Source organism: Periophthalmus magnuspinnatus, chromosome 18 (assembly GCF_009829125.3).
Source record: "Periophthalmus magnuspinnatus isolate fPerMag1 chromosome 18, fPerMag1.2.pri, whole genome shotgun sequence".
NCBI lineage: Eukaryota > Metazoa > Chordata > Actinopteri > Gobiiformes > Gobiidae > Periophthalmus > Periophthalmus magnuspinnatus.
Genome location: NC_047143.1, coordinates 19,578,287 through 19,593,398, shown reverse-complemented (window position 1 = coordinate 19,593,398; position 15,112 = coordinate 19,578,287). Strand labels below are relative to the sequence as shown.

The following is a 15,112-nucleotide window of genomic DNA, read 5'->3' as shown; positions in this document are numbered from 1 at the left end:
TATTACTTTGAGCCGGGTCCCCTCTCCACAGATCTGACCTATAACTTGACGTGATTGGCACCACCAACCTGTTTCCATGGATGGCATAATGCGGACATTATTGGACATTTATGGGCAAGTGGACCATCCTTCAGAAATGTTAAATAGTGCACCTTTAAAATATCAAATAAAAAATGACTCATTGGCAAGTGTCTAAAATTGACATTGACATTACTGATTTTAGCACTTTCAACTTATTTAAGATCTGTGATTTTTTCCATTGTATCCATAAGCAGTGTCTACAGCAGCCAAATATACATTGTAGTGTCAAAACTAATGCCAAAATACTGGGCACCATAGTTTGAGATGCTACATTAGACTAAAAATCATATCTTTATGTATTTAAAATTTTAAAGACAATATATAATGTAGTAAGTGGTTATGAGAAAAGAAAATGTTTACAAAAGCAACAAGCAAAATGAAATGCCTATATCAAGAAATCTGTCATTTTCAGCGTTGCACTTTCACTTGATTTGGATTATTTTAAATGGTGAAAATTTGTTTTGCCTTGTTGCCTCTTTTAACTGCCACGTAACCAATTAGTATTTCCAAAGACAACAAGTATATACAACAACAAGATATAATAGATATTTTTAATAGACTGATCTGGCAACAAATGTTAACATGTCAAAAGTATGTTAAAGGTGCACTATGTAACCTGTTTGTCTCCATGGAACTTTGCTTCTAATGTTCCACAGTATGGCATTAAACCTGCAGACCATTCATCAGAAAAGTGGCATAGTGCACTTTTAATCTTGAACTTTGTATTTTTCTTCACTGTACATTTTATATAGACATCCAGCACTGCCTGTAAACTTGCTGCAAATGTTTGACAAAATCACTTTCAGACTCTGATGTCAAAGCAAGTACTGTATTTAGGACAACATCTAGTGCTATTTTGAATGTCAAAATCTTGCCTTTGTAGCGGCACTGCTGGTCTGGCAACAATGTAAAATGCTGCAATTTATTCAATATCTGTACATGTTATGTCAAATCAAATGTACTTTTTAGATATCTCTTATGCATGGCACTTTTATGGCCAAAATATGAACTTTTAAAATTGTGGACGTAAAAAAGGGATGTGTCAGCCTTGTATAATCATGGCAATTTGAAGGGATCAAGTTATTTGGGTGAAGGTATAACAATAGTTTAAGCTGTATGCATGGGATCTGCCTTCTTCATGTAATCGGGGAGCAAATGTTTCTAGCTTTTGTTTTTTTCTTTTTTAATTGGTGCCACGTATCATGCCACCAACCAACATTAACATTATGACCACTGACAGGTGAAGTTAATGACAAAGGTACGTTCTCATGATGATACCAATTAGTGAGTTGTTATTTTGAAAAGCCTCTTATTATTATAATGTGCATACATAATCTTGATGATCAATTAATTAATCTTGTCTGTGGCCAGGCCATGTCCCACATTAAAGGTCAGAGTGTATAGCATCCACTCAGAGGCTGCACTAGCAAATGATTAATGATTGGCTGGGGTTTAGGTAGTGACCACTGTGGTTAGAGAGAGTTCTTTAGGTTGAAAACAAATGGATTTCTGCATTGAAACTGGCAAGACTCGTGTGAGGATCATTCTGCTTTCTGATTGGAACCAAAACACCACATAACAAACAAATTGGACATCATGTCCAGTGCATTACCCGTGACAGCTATATTTGATTAAATTTTACGTTTTAACAGCAAGGTCATTTTTTTATGGAATTTAAAATAAAAATCGTATTAACGGTTCCTTCAGGCATGTAATTAATCTGAAAACTGAAATTCTGGACTGGGCTTAGTGATTAAAGTCCGGAGACGGCCCTGGTTACATGTTAGGTAGGTGGTTATAATGTTATGTCTGGTGGTGTATTTGACATAAGGCAACAACGAAAGCTCTTACATAATTTAACATACCAATTACTATATTTTGTAAATGCCAAATCTGAGTTTGAAATTGAATGACTGCCAAGCTTTTATTATGCCTGTGTTGGAAAATGCTAGCGTTATGCCATTTAATTTTTAGCAGTTGTTTACAGTTAGAAACAATTCTTTTATGTAACACATTGTTTTACTGAGTTCTTAAATGCTTTGACAATAAAATTTGTGTGACCTGTAATGCCAAATGTTAAAGTTCAATAAAAAAAAACACAAGACAAAGAATAAATATTGTAATAAATAGCTTTTAGTAACAAGATTCAAATATAAAACCAGCTCAATAATGTGCAACCATATCAAATGGTCACAAAAATTATTTATTGTTTAACTATTTGATCAATGTTCCATTAAAATTTCATCTGGACACCATGGTTACAGGAATGTAAGGACCTCTAACAAAAGCTGCAATATAATCCTGTATATAAGAATGCAATATAAGACTATTTCAGAGTCATAAGATAATATTTGAATTGTCTATTGCTATGGCAAATGTTCTTACTCCATCATTCTAAAACATATTGGATACTGTATTTTTGCCTCATGACTAATATAGGATAACTTTTTGTAATTCCCAAATTCCTCTTCACCTCCTTAAAACATTTAGACATTTCTGTATATTATACTTTTGCATTGCAAGTGTTTTTTAGGCGTAGTTGTTGTTATGCTCGATCCGGGTCACCATTGTAGACACCAGCCTCTCCAGTTGCTCTGCCTGATGCTTTCCTGTTTGAAGATCCTTGGTTGGTTTGTGATCAGCGCATACCACAGGGCCACTAGCACCTCCGGATTACAAAATCATTAATAAGTTTAAAGATGGTTTAATTGTAATATTGAGTGTTTTACATAATAGTTGTTTTTTCACTCAATACTAAAATGTGATGTAATAGCAAGTAGTACAAATTGATAAAAAAAAAAAAAGTATACTTTATATGCATTTTAGACATGTTGAACTTGTTTTATAAATTCTCTACTCACTAACGGCATCAACCGCCACTTGTTGGAGTTCACCCCAGTGAGAGGGTCTCGTCCCTGTGCCTTCGGGTTGTGGACAGGTCTCTCACGGTTGTGTCAGCCTACGGGCCAAACAGCAATACATTGTTCTGCCGGGGGACTTGAACACCCACATGGGCAACGCCAGTGACACCTGGAAAGGGGTAATTGGGAAGAATGGCCTCCCTGATCTGAATCCAAGTGGTGTTTTGGTATTGGACTTCAGTGCTAGCCACAGTTTGTCCATAACAAACACCATGTTCCAGCACAAGAGTGTCCATCAGTGCACATGGCACTAGAATATGCTAGGTTGGAGTTTGAACATCCACTTTGTTGTCGTGTCATCTGACCTTCAGCCATGTGTCTTGGACACTCAGGTGAAGGGAGGGGCAGAGCTGTCAACCAATCACCACCTGGTTGTGAGTTGGATGTGCTGGCAGAGGAGGAAGTCTGACAGACCTTGCAGACCCAAATCTGTTAAGAACATCTGGCGTGGCCCTCTGTCAGCAGGGTCTTCAGAGCTTCTCCTAGATACCGGGGGAAGCTGGGGAGATTGAGTTCGAGTGGACCATGTTGTCCGCCTCCATTGTCAATGCGGATGCTTGCTGCTGTGATCAAAAGGTCTTTGCTGCCTGTCGTGGCAGCAATCCCTGAACCCTTTGGTGGACGCAGGAGGTAAGGGATGCTGCCTTGTTGGCTTGTGGGACTCTTGAGGCAGCTCACAGGTACTGACAGGCTCGTGCAGTCACAGAGGCAAAAACTCTGGGTTGGGAGGGGTTCGGGGAGGCCATGGAGGAGGACTATCGGTTGGCCTGAAAGAAATTCTGCCAAACAGTCCGACACCTCATGAAGGGGAAGCAGTGCTTCGCCAACACTATTTATAGTGCAGGTGGAGAGCTGTTGACCTTGACTGGGAATGTTGTCAGACGGTGCAAGAAATGCTTTGAAGATCTCCTCAATCCCACCATCATGTCTTCTGAGGAGGAAGCAGAGGCTGAGGACTCAGAGGTGGACTCATTTATTACCCAGGCTGAAGTCACTGAGGTGGTTGGCAGGCTCCTCGGTGGCAAGGCTCTGATGCTGGACGAGATCCGTCCCGAGTATCTTAAGTCTCTGGATGTTGTGTGGCTGTCTTGGTTGACACGTCTGCAACATTGCGTGGCGGTCAGGGACAGTACCTCTGGGCTGGCAGATCAGGGTGTGGTACCTCTGTTTAAGAAGGGGGACCAGAGGGTGTGGTCCAACTGCAGGGGAATCACACTCCTCAGCCTCCCCGGTAAGGTCTATTCCAGAGAATCCAACTGATAGTCGAACCTCGGATTCAAGAGAAGCAGTATGATTTTTGTCCCGGTCGCAGAACACTGGACCAGCTCTATACTCTCCATCAGGTGCTAGAGTTTTCATGGGAGTTTGCCCAAACAGTCCACATGCACTTTGTGGATCTGGAGAAGGCATTTGACCAGGTCCCTTGTGGTGTTCTGTGGGGGGTTTCGGAAGTATGGGTTCCAGGGCCCTCTTCGCTAAAGGCTGTCTGGTCCCTGTATGACTGGAGCAGGAGCTGTGTTTGCATTGCTGGCTGTAAGTTAGACCTGTTCCCAGTGCATGTGGGTTTCCCACAGGGCTGCCCTTTATCACCGGTTCTGTTCATTGTTTTTATAGACAGAATTTCTAGGCGCAGTCAGGGGCTGGAGGGGGTTCAGTTTGGGGACTACAGGATCTCATCTCTGTTGTTTGCTGAAAATGTTGTCTTGACTTCCTCAAACCAGGATGGCCAGGTTTACAAATCAGACTTGACACGTTTGCATGATCTTGCTGTATAGCATGATCTGTATGTCCAGTTTGAGGTGGAAGAAAAGGGCCAAGCACAAGATAAAACCTTTCACGCAGAAGTATGAGCGGGGAACTTTGTTGGTTTTGGCAGTGGACCCACAAAACAAAAGGCTAAATTAAATGCAGCCAAGAATGTGGTGGAGGATTTGAAGCAGCTTCCAGTGCCAGAGAAGGTGACTCCATATTGGCGTAAACTTCACATGGATCTGGTGGACCTTGTGGAACATCCATACTATTTCTATAATAAAAATCCAATCCTCCTATTAGTAATACTGGAGGTGAGGAAGCAAAGAACTCCTGAGTTCAGGGTGGTCTCATTTGTACAACATGACCACTACAGCACCACTTTCTGTGTGGAGGTAAGAGTGGGAAAGATGTCCTGCCAGGGAATGGCCTCTTCCAAGAAGGCAGCCAAGGCCAGAGCTGCACACAAAATGCTGGAGATGATGGGGTATAAGGAGCTCATGGAAATGCACAACCCAAAGATGTATCCTCACCAGGAGCAGATGTTCCAGCAGTATGTTGTCCGGTTGCAGGAATTATATAAGCTGGAACTCATGCGAGCATTTAATGCCAGGAAAGAAAGCCATATAAGGTGAAACCCATCTAAGGTTGCAAGTGTTTCAAAGGATTCACCAGAGGAGAGGTCCTATGCACCAGAGGAGAGGTCCTATGCACCTCTCACCTCCTCAGGATGTTACCAGCCCTACAAATCCTGTCAGTGCAGTAGAAGATCCTATCCCACCAGAGGACATGACCAAACCAGTGGCCCCCAACTCTGAAGAGCACTCACATGCGCAGGATGTCACCAGCCCAGCAGAAGAGATTGTTACTAAGAGGAACGGGCATCTGGAAGATATAACAGAAGATGCTTGTCCACTGCCTCAATGGACCCACTCTGAAGAGGAGCTCCAGTCTGCGCCAGTGAACCTACAACAGCCTGATCTGGTTATTGAAGAAGTCACATCTGGTGTTCCTCATGAAGAACCATCTGAAACTCTGCAGGAGGACACATACACAGAAGTTTGAGGTGACAAGCTCCACCTGCTGTCTCCAGATGTCCTTCCTATGTTGGTAGTAATAGGCGTGATTCAGAATAACCACAATACAGTCCAGCGGTGTGAATCACAAGCTCCTTTGGGTACTGGAGAGGTGGTACCCCAGTCTGCCCCAGTCCATTTACCCGAGGTTAGTGAGACTGCCACACCTGTGGGACAGGTAGATGTATCAACATCAAAGCACCAGGACATGGCACCTGACACACTCAAGGACTGGGAACCTGATGTGCTCCAGGAAGACTCATTGAAAATTGTCCCAATTATTTCACAGGAAATTACCATTGACAATCAAAATGTTTCTTTGGACGACATATCTACCTCCCAAGGTCACATTTCCAAAACAGATGAGAAGGTTCTGTCACCATCAGTGGACCACCTGCAGACACCGGGTGGCACCACATCCCTGATCAATGCAAACCATGATCCCCAAGAGAAGGTCCAACCAGCATTAGTGAATCTATACATTCTGCCAGTGGAAGTCCTGTCACAGTTGGCCTTCATTGGAGTTATAACAAAAAACAATGGGTGAGCGGTGTGAACCAAACCTAACGACCACACACCAAGAGGAGTTTGAAGATGTTCATTTCTCTAGCGCCCTCCTGAGGACTGCTTGTGCACCAGATACTGCAGCTTTTAAAACAGCTATTGTGACCCATCTCAATAACGAGCTGAGACCCTTCAACACATGCCCCAAGTCCGCCCTGTCATGCTTTTCCTCCAGACTGAGGAGAGCCTTTCAGCAGGCCCATAAATTGATAAGAAGATGCATTTAGAACCATTTCAATAGAAAGAATACTTTTAAAAAAAATAAACAATACATAGCAAATATCATGTTTACTTTTGTGTATATTTTATTTATCTTAAAAGTATTCAATACTAACACTGGAGTGCAGTTAGCATGTTTTTGTTAGCAGTTGTGTATGCCCAAAGTAATTAGGATGCTCTGATGTGTTAAAGTTAGGAATACTGACATATAAGACTACTATTTCACTAAACATACTTGAGAAAACAGGAAAATCACACAAATCAAGCAGTAAACAATACTGTATTAACAAGTAAATGGCATAGAAAATTAGAATTCAGTGAGCTCTAATTTTGAGTGAAGATCCAGAGAAAAAATATTGAAAGATGATTTTCATTGCACCAATGGGAGCCTGACCCAGAAAAATGTCACCGTAGACAAATGAAACTTAGCATCAGGAATAGGTCATGTTTGGGCCCCACCCTAAACCGTACAGGAAGTAAGCCATATTGGATCAAACCTGGGATTGACAAAATCACTCATCGTGATCTTTTGACATCTCATTTTCCTCTAAAACACTTCAAAATTGCCCAAAAGACACAAAACCAATGTGAAATAAAAGGTTAACAGTTAATTTTAAAATAAAATTTCAGGCGTTGTCATGGTGATTTTTCAGTAAAATGTCTTGTTTTTGGACAAATTAAAACATTTAAAAAATTTAACAAACATTGTAAGATTTGAATAGACCCAATGAAGCGCTTGCACATTCCTGAATTGAACATTATGACATGCATATTAGGGCTCTTATCTTTTTAGATGATGGTGATGATGATGATTATTATTATTATTATTATTATTGTTGTTGTTGTTGTTGTTATTGTTATTATTAGTAGTATTAGTATAGGTATTCGTATCAGTATTAGTATTATTATTCCCTTCCTCCAAGTAAATCGTTCCTGAGAGAAAGAAAAAACACAAAATTAGAGATTGATTAAAATTTAACTTACATAATGTCGCCAAGAATCTACGTTGCAGGTTCATAGAGCATCTCAAGATAGACAATATAAAAACTTAAAGTATAAAAAGTATAAAAAATTCCTTGAAACTTTGCAAACTGCCCAAAGTGGTGTTTGTGTATTTTAATGACCTGGACATAATAATATCCAACTTAAACTTCTATCTTTAAAAATAAATAGTTCTCCAGCGTCCCCTGCACAGTTGTAATAGGGCCGCTATCTCATTGTGGTGTCCCCTTCCGCCGTTGCAAGGGTTGCGATGGCTCTTTATCACTGCTTGCAGTTTTAATTCCATGTTGATATTGTGCAGACCAGCTGACTGTTGAAATCGGAATCTGAACCTGAGTTTTGTTACACTCCATTGATGCTTTATTCCTGAGGCACTCACTTTTTTCTTACCTGAGTAAACCAAGTAATTTTATGACCTAATAAGGCAAAATACACACACATGTTATTCCATTCCCCATAATCCCAGGAAAATGATTATTTTACTGATAAAAAAAACAGTAGTAGATTCTTCAATTAAGCACCAGTGACACACAGTCAAACTTATAGTTTCAGTATTTACAACTACCACATGTGCAACAACATCAAGTATGTGTGTGGCATGCCATACCTCAGCTACAGATGGCCTAGTCTCACTCTGTACAGAAGGTGGCCTTCACCTTCCTTGTAGACTGTTTTTATTCTCAGACTCTTTTGGAGTGTGCATGTCATTTTATGAGTGACCTAGCCCTTGCCATACCCTCTTCTGTGATCTCCTAAACACCAAGTAGAGTTGGAACAAAAGAGACTCAGACTGGTCAGTAGGGCCAGCTCTGTCCTGGGCTGCCTCCTGAACTCTGGAGGAAATGGACAAGGAAGATAATGGCATGTACTTGATACTGACAATGTACATGTACTTAATGATGGCGTAACAGCCATCATTAAGTACATGTACTGAGAGAGAGAGAGAGAGAGAGAGAGAGAGAGAGAGAGAGAGAGAGAGAGAGAGAGAGAGAGAGAGAGAGAGAGAGAGAGAGAGAGAGAGAGAGAGAGAGAGAGAGAGAGAGAGAGAGAGAGAGAGAGAGAGAGAGAGAGAGAGAGAGAGAGAGAGAGAGAGAGAGAGAGAGAGAGAGAGAGAGAGAGAGAGAGAGAAAGAGAGAAAGAGAGAAAGAGAGAAAGAGAGAAAGAGAGAAAGAGAGAAAGAGAGAAAGAGAGAAAGAGAAATATAGAAAAATGTGCAGGTGAACCAGTGAGTGGAAGGTATCATGCCACCTACCAGCCTTAATATTATGATCATTGACAGGTGAAGTTAATGACAAACTTATGTTACTCAGAGTGTTTTAAAGGTTCTGGGGTTTAGATTAGAAAGAGTTCTTTTCGATTTAAAACAAATGGATTTCAGCTTTGAAACTGGCAACCCAAATGAAAGACTCATATGAGGCTCATTCTGCTTTCTGATTGGAACCAAAACACCACATCATAACATAAACAAATTGGACATCATGTCCAGTCCATTACCAGCGTCAGCTATATTTTATTAGATTTTATGTTTTAAGGTCATCTTCATGGAATTTAAAATAAAAATCTTCTGAACAATTCCTTTAAGCATCTAATTAATCTCAAAATTGAAATTTTGGACTGGGCGTAGTGTTACATGTTAGCCATGAGAGCTTTTACATAATTAAACAAGTACTTATTTTGTAGATGCCAAATCTGAATTTAAAATTGAATGACGCTTTTATTATGTGTGTTGGAAAATGAGTTCTTAAATGCTTTGACAATAAAATGTGTCTTAACTGTAATGCCAAATGTTGGAGTTCAATAAAAAAACACAAGACAAAGAATAAATATTGTAATAAATAGGTTTTAGTAACAAGATTCAAATATAAAACCACTTCAATAATGCCAAAACATAGCAAATCTTCACAGAAAATGGCATTCATTATTAAGTTATTGTTTATACACTGATCAAATAGTTTAAGTTAGCACAAATAAATTTAAAAAGTACAAAAAAAAAGTTCCAAATCCAAAGTTACAGGAATGTTACAAGGTGATTTGGTTTAAGATTTCTCAAATAACATAAAAAAATTCGACCTAAGACAAAAAAAAACAGCCCAATTACATCTTAAGGTTAAATGGATAAATAGTGTTAAATGGGGTCTTATTTATATATTTACAGGTTTTCAAAATACAGAAATGTGCAGACATCATAGGTGAGGTAGATTATCAATATGACTTGGAACGAAAAGATAAAGCTGAGGGCTATGAAAAAGTCCAGACCTCTACCAAGGAACTAGTCCTATCTCGCCATGATAACAAAAGCTACAATATAAGCTTTTTTAGGAGCCACAATACCATTTAAGATTGGCGTCTTAAAAATATTCAAAATAATGCTAGAAATCTGTCTACAAGCCAAAACATTGCTGAAAAGCTCACTTTTATTATTATATACGAACCCACCATAGTGAATGTTTTTTCTTTTGATGAGTCAAGTCAGTATCTTTTGACTGTATTTCAAAATCATAAGATATAATATTTGAATTGTCTATTGCTATGGAAAATGTACTCACTCCATCATTCTAAAACATATTGGATACTGTATTTTTGCCTTATTACTAACACTGGATCACTTTTTGTCATTACCAAATTCCTCTTCACCTCCTTAAAACATTTACACATTTCTGTATATTATACTTTTGCATTGCAAGTGTTTTTTAGGCGTAGTTGTTGTTATGCTCGATCCGGGTCACCATTGTAGACACCAGCCTCTCCAGTTGCTCTGCCCGATGCTTTCCTGTTTGAAGAACCTCCTCATGGTTGGCTTTTTCTTCACTATCGTAATCCATCACGGCTTGGTTTGTGATCAGCGAAAGAGCAAATACACGCATACCACAGTGCCGGGCCACTATCACCTCCGGAGCAGTACTCATACCTGAAAGATAATTACAAAATCAATAATAAGTTTAAGGATGGTTTAAATGTACTATTGAGTGTTTTGCGTAATTATTATCATTTTTTAAATCAGTACTAAAATGTGATGTAACAGCACATTCCTGTCAGCAAGTAGTACACTAAAAATATGTGTACAGCGAAAAAAACAACATATTTTTATTCATTTATATTAATTTCAATTTAGTTAATGGCAAATTAGGATGCACTGACACTTGCTATTTATATTTGCAATTGTTGATAAAAGAACAAATTGCAATTCACCTGTGTACTCCTTATAACTGCTTCCAAATTGATTAACAATTTATACTTTTTATGCGTTTTAGATATGGTAAAATCATTATATAAATTCTCCACTCACCAACAGCATCAGCTCCCAGTCTGTAGAGCATTCTGCACTCAGCGATGGTCTCAAAAGAAGGACCCCCCAGGATGCAGTAGACCCCCTCCTTCATGAAGTCCTCATATCCCAGCTCCTGAGCCACGTCCATGGCCAACTGCCTCAGCTCACGGTCGTAAGCATCGGACATGCAGGGAAAACGAACACCAAACCTGCAGAAAAGAGAGAAAGAGAGGGGAGAAATGAGTAAAAGGTGAAGGCATAAGGAATATCTACATTGTGGATTATATATTTCCCAATAATTGAAGAGACTATAGTGGCCTTCAATGGTCTAAAACAACATGTACTACTTTGGCATCACAAAATCACACTTTGCAGCTCATTTTATTGACATACACATAGTAGAAGTAACTATACTGATAAAAGGACTACATGAAGATTTTGTATCAAAAATGAGACGGGAAGGAAGGGGTGAAAGTTTAAGTTACATATTTTGTAAAGTAAAAAACTTGACTATTAGCCAATATTGTAACCAACTATTAAAAAAAAACTTTCAACAGAGGGAGACAATTTGAGGAAATCTTCACCGACATGTAGGACCGTTTTTTTGGTAAATATTGTGACATTTTTCTAGGTTAATTGTGAATTGTATCTATAATCTTTTGTGTATCTTGCTGTAGTAGGTTTCCCAAGTCATATTTTTAAAAAAAATTTAATATGTGGTCTTGGGTGCATTTATATGTCTCCTTGCCAATCCACTCAAACCTACTTGTCATCATTGGGTCCAACAAGTGGGTTGAGGCCAGTAAAACCAGGGATGTTGATGTGGTCCTTTATAATCATAACATCTCCAACTTTAAAATCTTCATTGAGTCCACCAGCTGCATTTGTGAGAATAACCGTTTCTACACCAAGCAGTTTGAAGATACGCATTGGAAGTGTAATCTGAATATAAAGACAGAAAAGAAAGGTCATTTTAGAGAATATGTATATATGTGCTTGTGTCAGATACTTTCAGAAAGCCCACCTTCTGAGCAGAGTAACCTTCGTACAGGTGGAATCGTCCTTGCATACAGACACAGGGCCTTCCTTTTAATGTGCCAAACACCAATCTCCCCGCATGTCCATGAACTAAGAAGAAAATATAAACATTTAATATGCTAATAATAATAATAATAATAATAATAATAATAATAATAATAATAATAATAATAATAATAATAATAGAACCTGTATTTGTCTAACAATTGGGAAATTCCAGTGTTCTACAACATTAAACTACCAAATTTTATATACAAGATAAATACCATGCTGTGTGCAATTAAATAGTGTAACACGTTTCTGTTTCTTAATCAGTTGTATTTTTCTAATACAATTTTACTCTTTGGACAAATAGGTTTTGTTTTCAGCCAGATGCCCTCCCTATAACATCAAAGCATTTACTATCATTAACTAGGGTAGGCAATGTGGACAATAAAGTATATCTGGGGAACAGAACCACAAACCTTTCAATTTATATCTTGCCTATTCAAAATACTCATTTTCACCCTTATTATTTCTGACAAAAATTTGATTGTTTGGCATTTCTACTTTTGATTTTCAATTAACACTCGCTCAGGGAATTGTGTTGTCATCTTATAACAGTTTAGTGGTCCAATCCCTGCTTTTCACACCATACAGTAATTGTGTCCTCGGGCAAAGCGCTTCATACACATTGCGTGTATCTGTATAAATGTGTTGTGTGATTGAATGAAATTGAAGGCATTAAAAAAATTTAAAAAATCGCCATATAACTCAATTGCATAATTACTATTATTAAATACATTTCTGAAGTTACTCTACTTGCAATTAATGTTTTAATGGTCGGTGTTCAAAGATTACATTTTAAATACATCCAGGAGAATTGACAAAAAGACTGAAATGGGCCTATGAACTGGCAAACTGATGTAGACTACAGGGTTTTTGCAGAATGAAAAAGGACATGATGTTTGTGGAGATATTTAGGAAATGGATTTTGATTTGTTTGCGATTCATCTTGCAGCCCTAGAATGTACTTACCCGTGCTTTGGGGGAAGTTGGGGATGTCCTTATAGTTGAATGCCACCTGATCTTTCAACATGTCCGCCAGCCCCCCGAGCCCAGAGCCGCACACGATGCCAATGGTGGGACGAACGTCGGTCTGGGCCAGCAGCCAATCAGCTGTGCCTTTGCAGTCATCATAGCTATAGCTACATAGGAGAAGGTCATAAGGTAAAATGAATTGAATTAAGAGGGTACAGCAACAAAATCAAATAAGCCAACAGTCTTTTTATAATCAAATATTGACTAAGTTAATTTTGATCGCTTTGTAGTTAATAAGAAGAATAGTGTCTTCATTATTGGACTACAATTAAGTGTCCAGTCCAGAAATAGTTTGCATGCTAAATTTATGACTTCAAGTAGCCTCATGTATTTGTCACTGTACAGTATCTTCAATTAGGATTTGACAAGTCTGCTAAATTTTACACACTACAAATTGTAATTCTGAGTATTTTTAAGCATTTGTAGATGGAAAAGTCAGAACAAGAACAAGAACAAAGAAAACCACGAGTTGCATAAAGTTAAGAAAAAAGTATGCTCCCAAAACTACTCTGGGAATGGCAAGAATGAATGGCTCACTCCTGCGCATGCGCTCAACTTTTTGGCTCTGAAAACGAGAACCATGTGGCCAGAAGAAACTAGAATTTTCAAGTTTAGTAAGTTTTAATATACTTACCCTTTGTTAGTCTCGGGAAACATTTTTGAAATAGAAAATTACAACTTTTAAATAGTATGTTGTCTAGGTCCAAAGATTCAAGATATACAAAAATGTTTGGAAAAAGTAGCTTCGATGGGTTGCTGAGGTAAGATATTCTCAGGAGGTAACTTGTTTCTTCTTTAAAAAGTTAGATCACTCGTGGTTTTCTTGCCGGAGTCTGAACAAGAGGATCGCGCGGCCGGTTTATTATAGACCAGCGTGGCCCTCCTCCTCCCCAACTACTGATGACGCACTGAAATCCTGCAAAGCCATTGGTTGAGCGGACACACCTTCAAAATGTATCAACCCAAGCTTTATGAGTACGCCTTTCTCGCTATTTCCTCACTCATTTCCTCACTCATTTCCCACATAAAAGTGCAGTTTGTTCAAGTTAATGGTTAATATTTATCTAATGTTGAAACTAAGAAAGAAATATACTTTTTTACTATTGAAAATTTCATTACCTTACCTTCATCATTTATGGTTCTTCCGGTTTGGCTTGAGGATGCGTAATGATGATGCAGTTTGACTCAGGGTACGTATTGTTTTGAACGTCACGTGCCCATTGATGTCTTTCTCAACAGCAGTGTTTATGTTTTAAAGGGTGGCTGTAGTCCAGTAGTACAAGTAGGATAGTGGTAATTTCTTTCAAGTGATGATGTGATAACAAGGAATTTATTCATACAAATATTTATCTTGCCAAAATTGACCAAGATCCTGGTTTTAGGCATTTTAGGATGAGATATTGCTGAAGTTAATATAGATAAAGGACCGAAGATAACTTTATTTCCTTTTGGATACCTATCTTTTCTTTTCTACCTTGTGAAATGTTTATTTCCCTCTACTCTATAAATCATCAGATCAGTTGTAAAGCTTATCGTTAAAGCTATGGCTGGGATAACAGTGTTTATACTATATGTAATAAAGTTTATGGAGTGGCAGTGTTAACCAGTTAATTAGTTAGTAAAAAAAAAAAACAGTAAAAAATACAGATAGTGTCCTTTATTCTTTTCATCTATTTACATATACATAACAGAGGGGACATCTGTTTAATTAGAGTTTTTTACATATTTTGCAAAATGTGTCAAAACATGTTGCATAATTTTTGTGATAACCTAAATGTGCACTATGTAACTTTTCTGGGGGACTCCCTGGAGATGTTATTGCTTTGGCTGTAATATTCCACAGTATGGCATTAGACTTATCTGTCTCAATGGAGACAAATGCATAATGCTACCAGACCAAGTTACATGTCAGATCTGTGGAGAGGCGCTCACAGTTTATAAGAATTGAAGATCCCCAAGGTCAAAAACACTTGTAATTGAATAAATGCAAGACTGAGAGATTCGATATGATGTGTGGAATATTCCAGGCAAAGCAATATCATCTCCATGGTAACAACCAAGTTAGAGACTGCCACCAGAAAGGTTTTGTAGTGCTTTTTAAGTCATAAATAACA

The 15,112-nt window shown here is 38.4% G+C and overlaps 1 protein-coding gene across 1 annotated transcript; it reads right to left on the bottom strand.

The window, feature by feature from the left end:
* Positions 1 to 9,434: 9,434 nt before the first annotated feature.
* pnp5a (purine nucleoside phosphorylase 5a) lies at positions 9,435 to 13,833 on the bottom strand. Its single transcript, XM_033983204.2, has 6 exons — positions 13,633 to 13,833; positions 12,936 to 13,105; positions 11,905 to 12,008; positions 11,647 to 11,822; positions 10,899 to 11,089; positions 9,435 to 10,520 (listed from the first exon to the last, which is right to left on the bottom strand). The coding sequence occupies exons 1-6, from the start codon at positions 13,653 to 13,655 to the stop codon at positions 10,303 to 10,305; spliced, it is 882 nt and encodes a 293-aa protein (XP_033839095.1). The 5' UTR covers positions 13,656 to 13,833; the 3' UTR covers positions 9,435 to 10,302.
* Between the last annotated feature and the right edge of the window lie 1,279 nt (positions 13,834 to 15,112).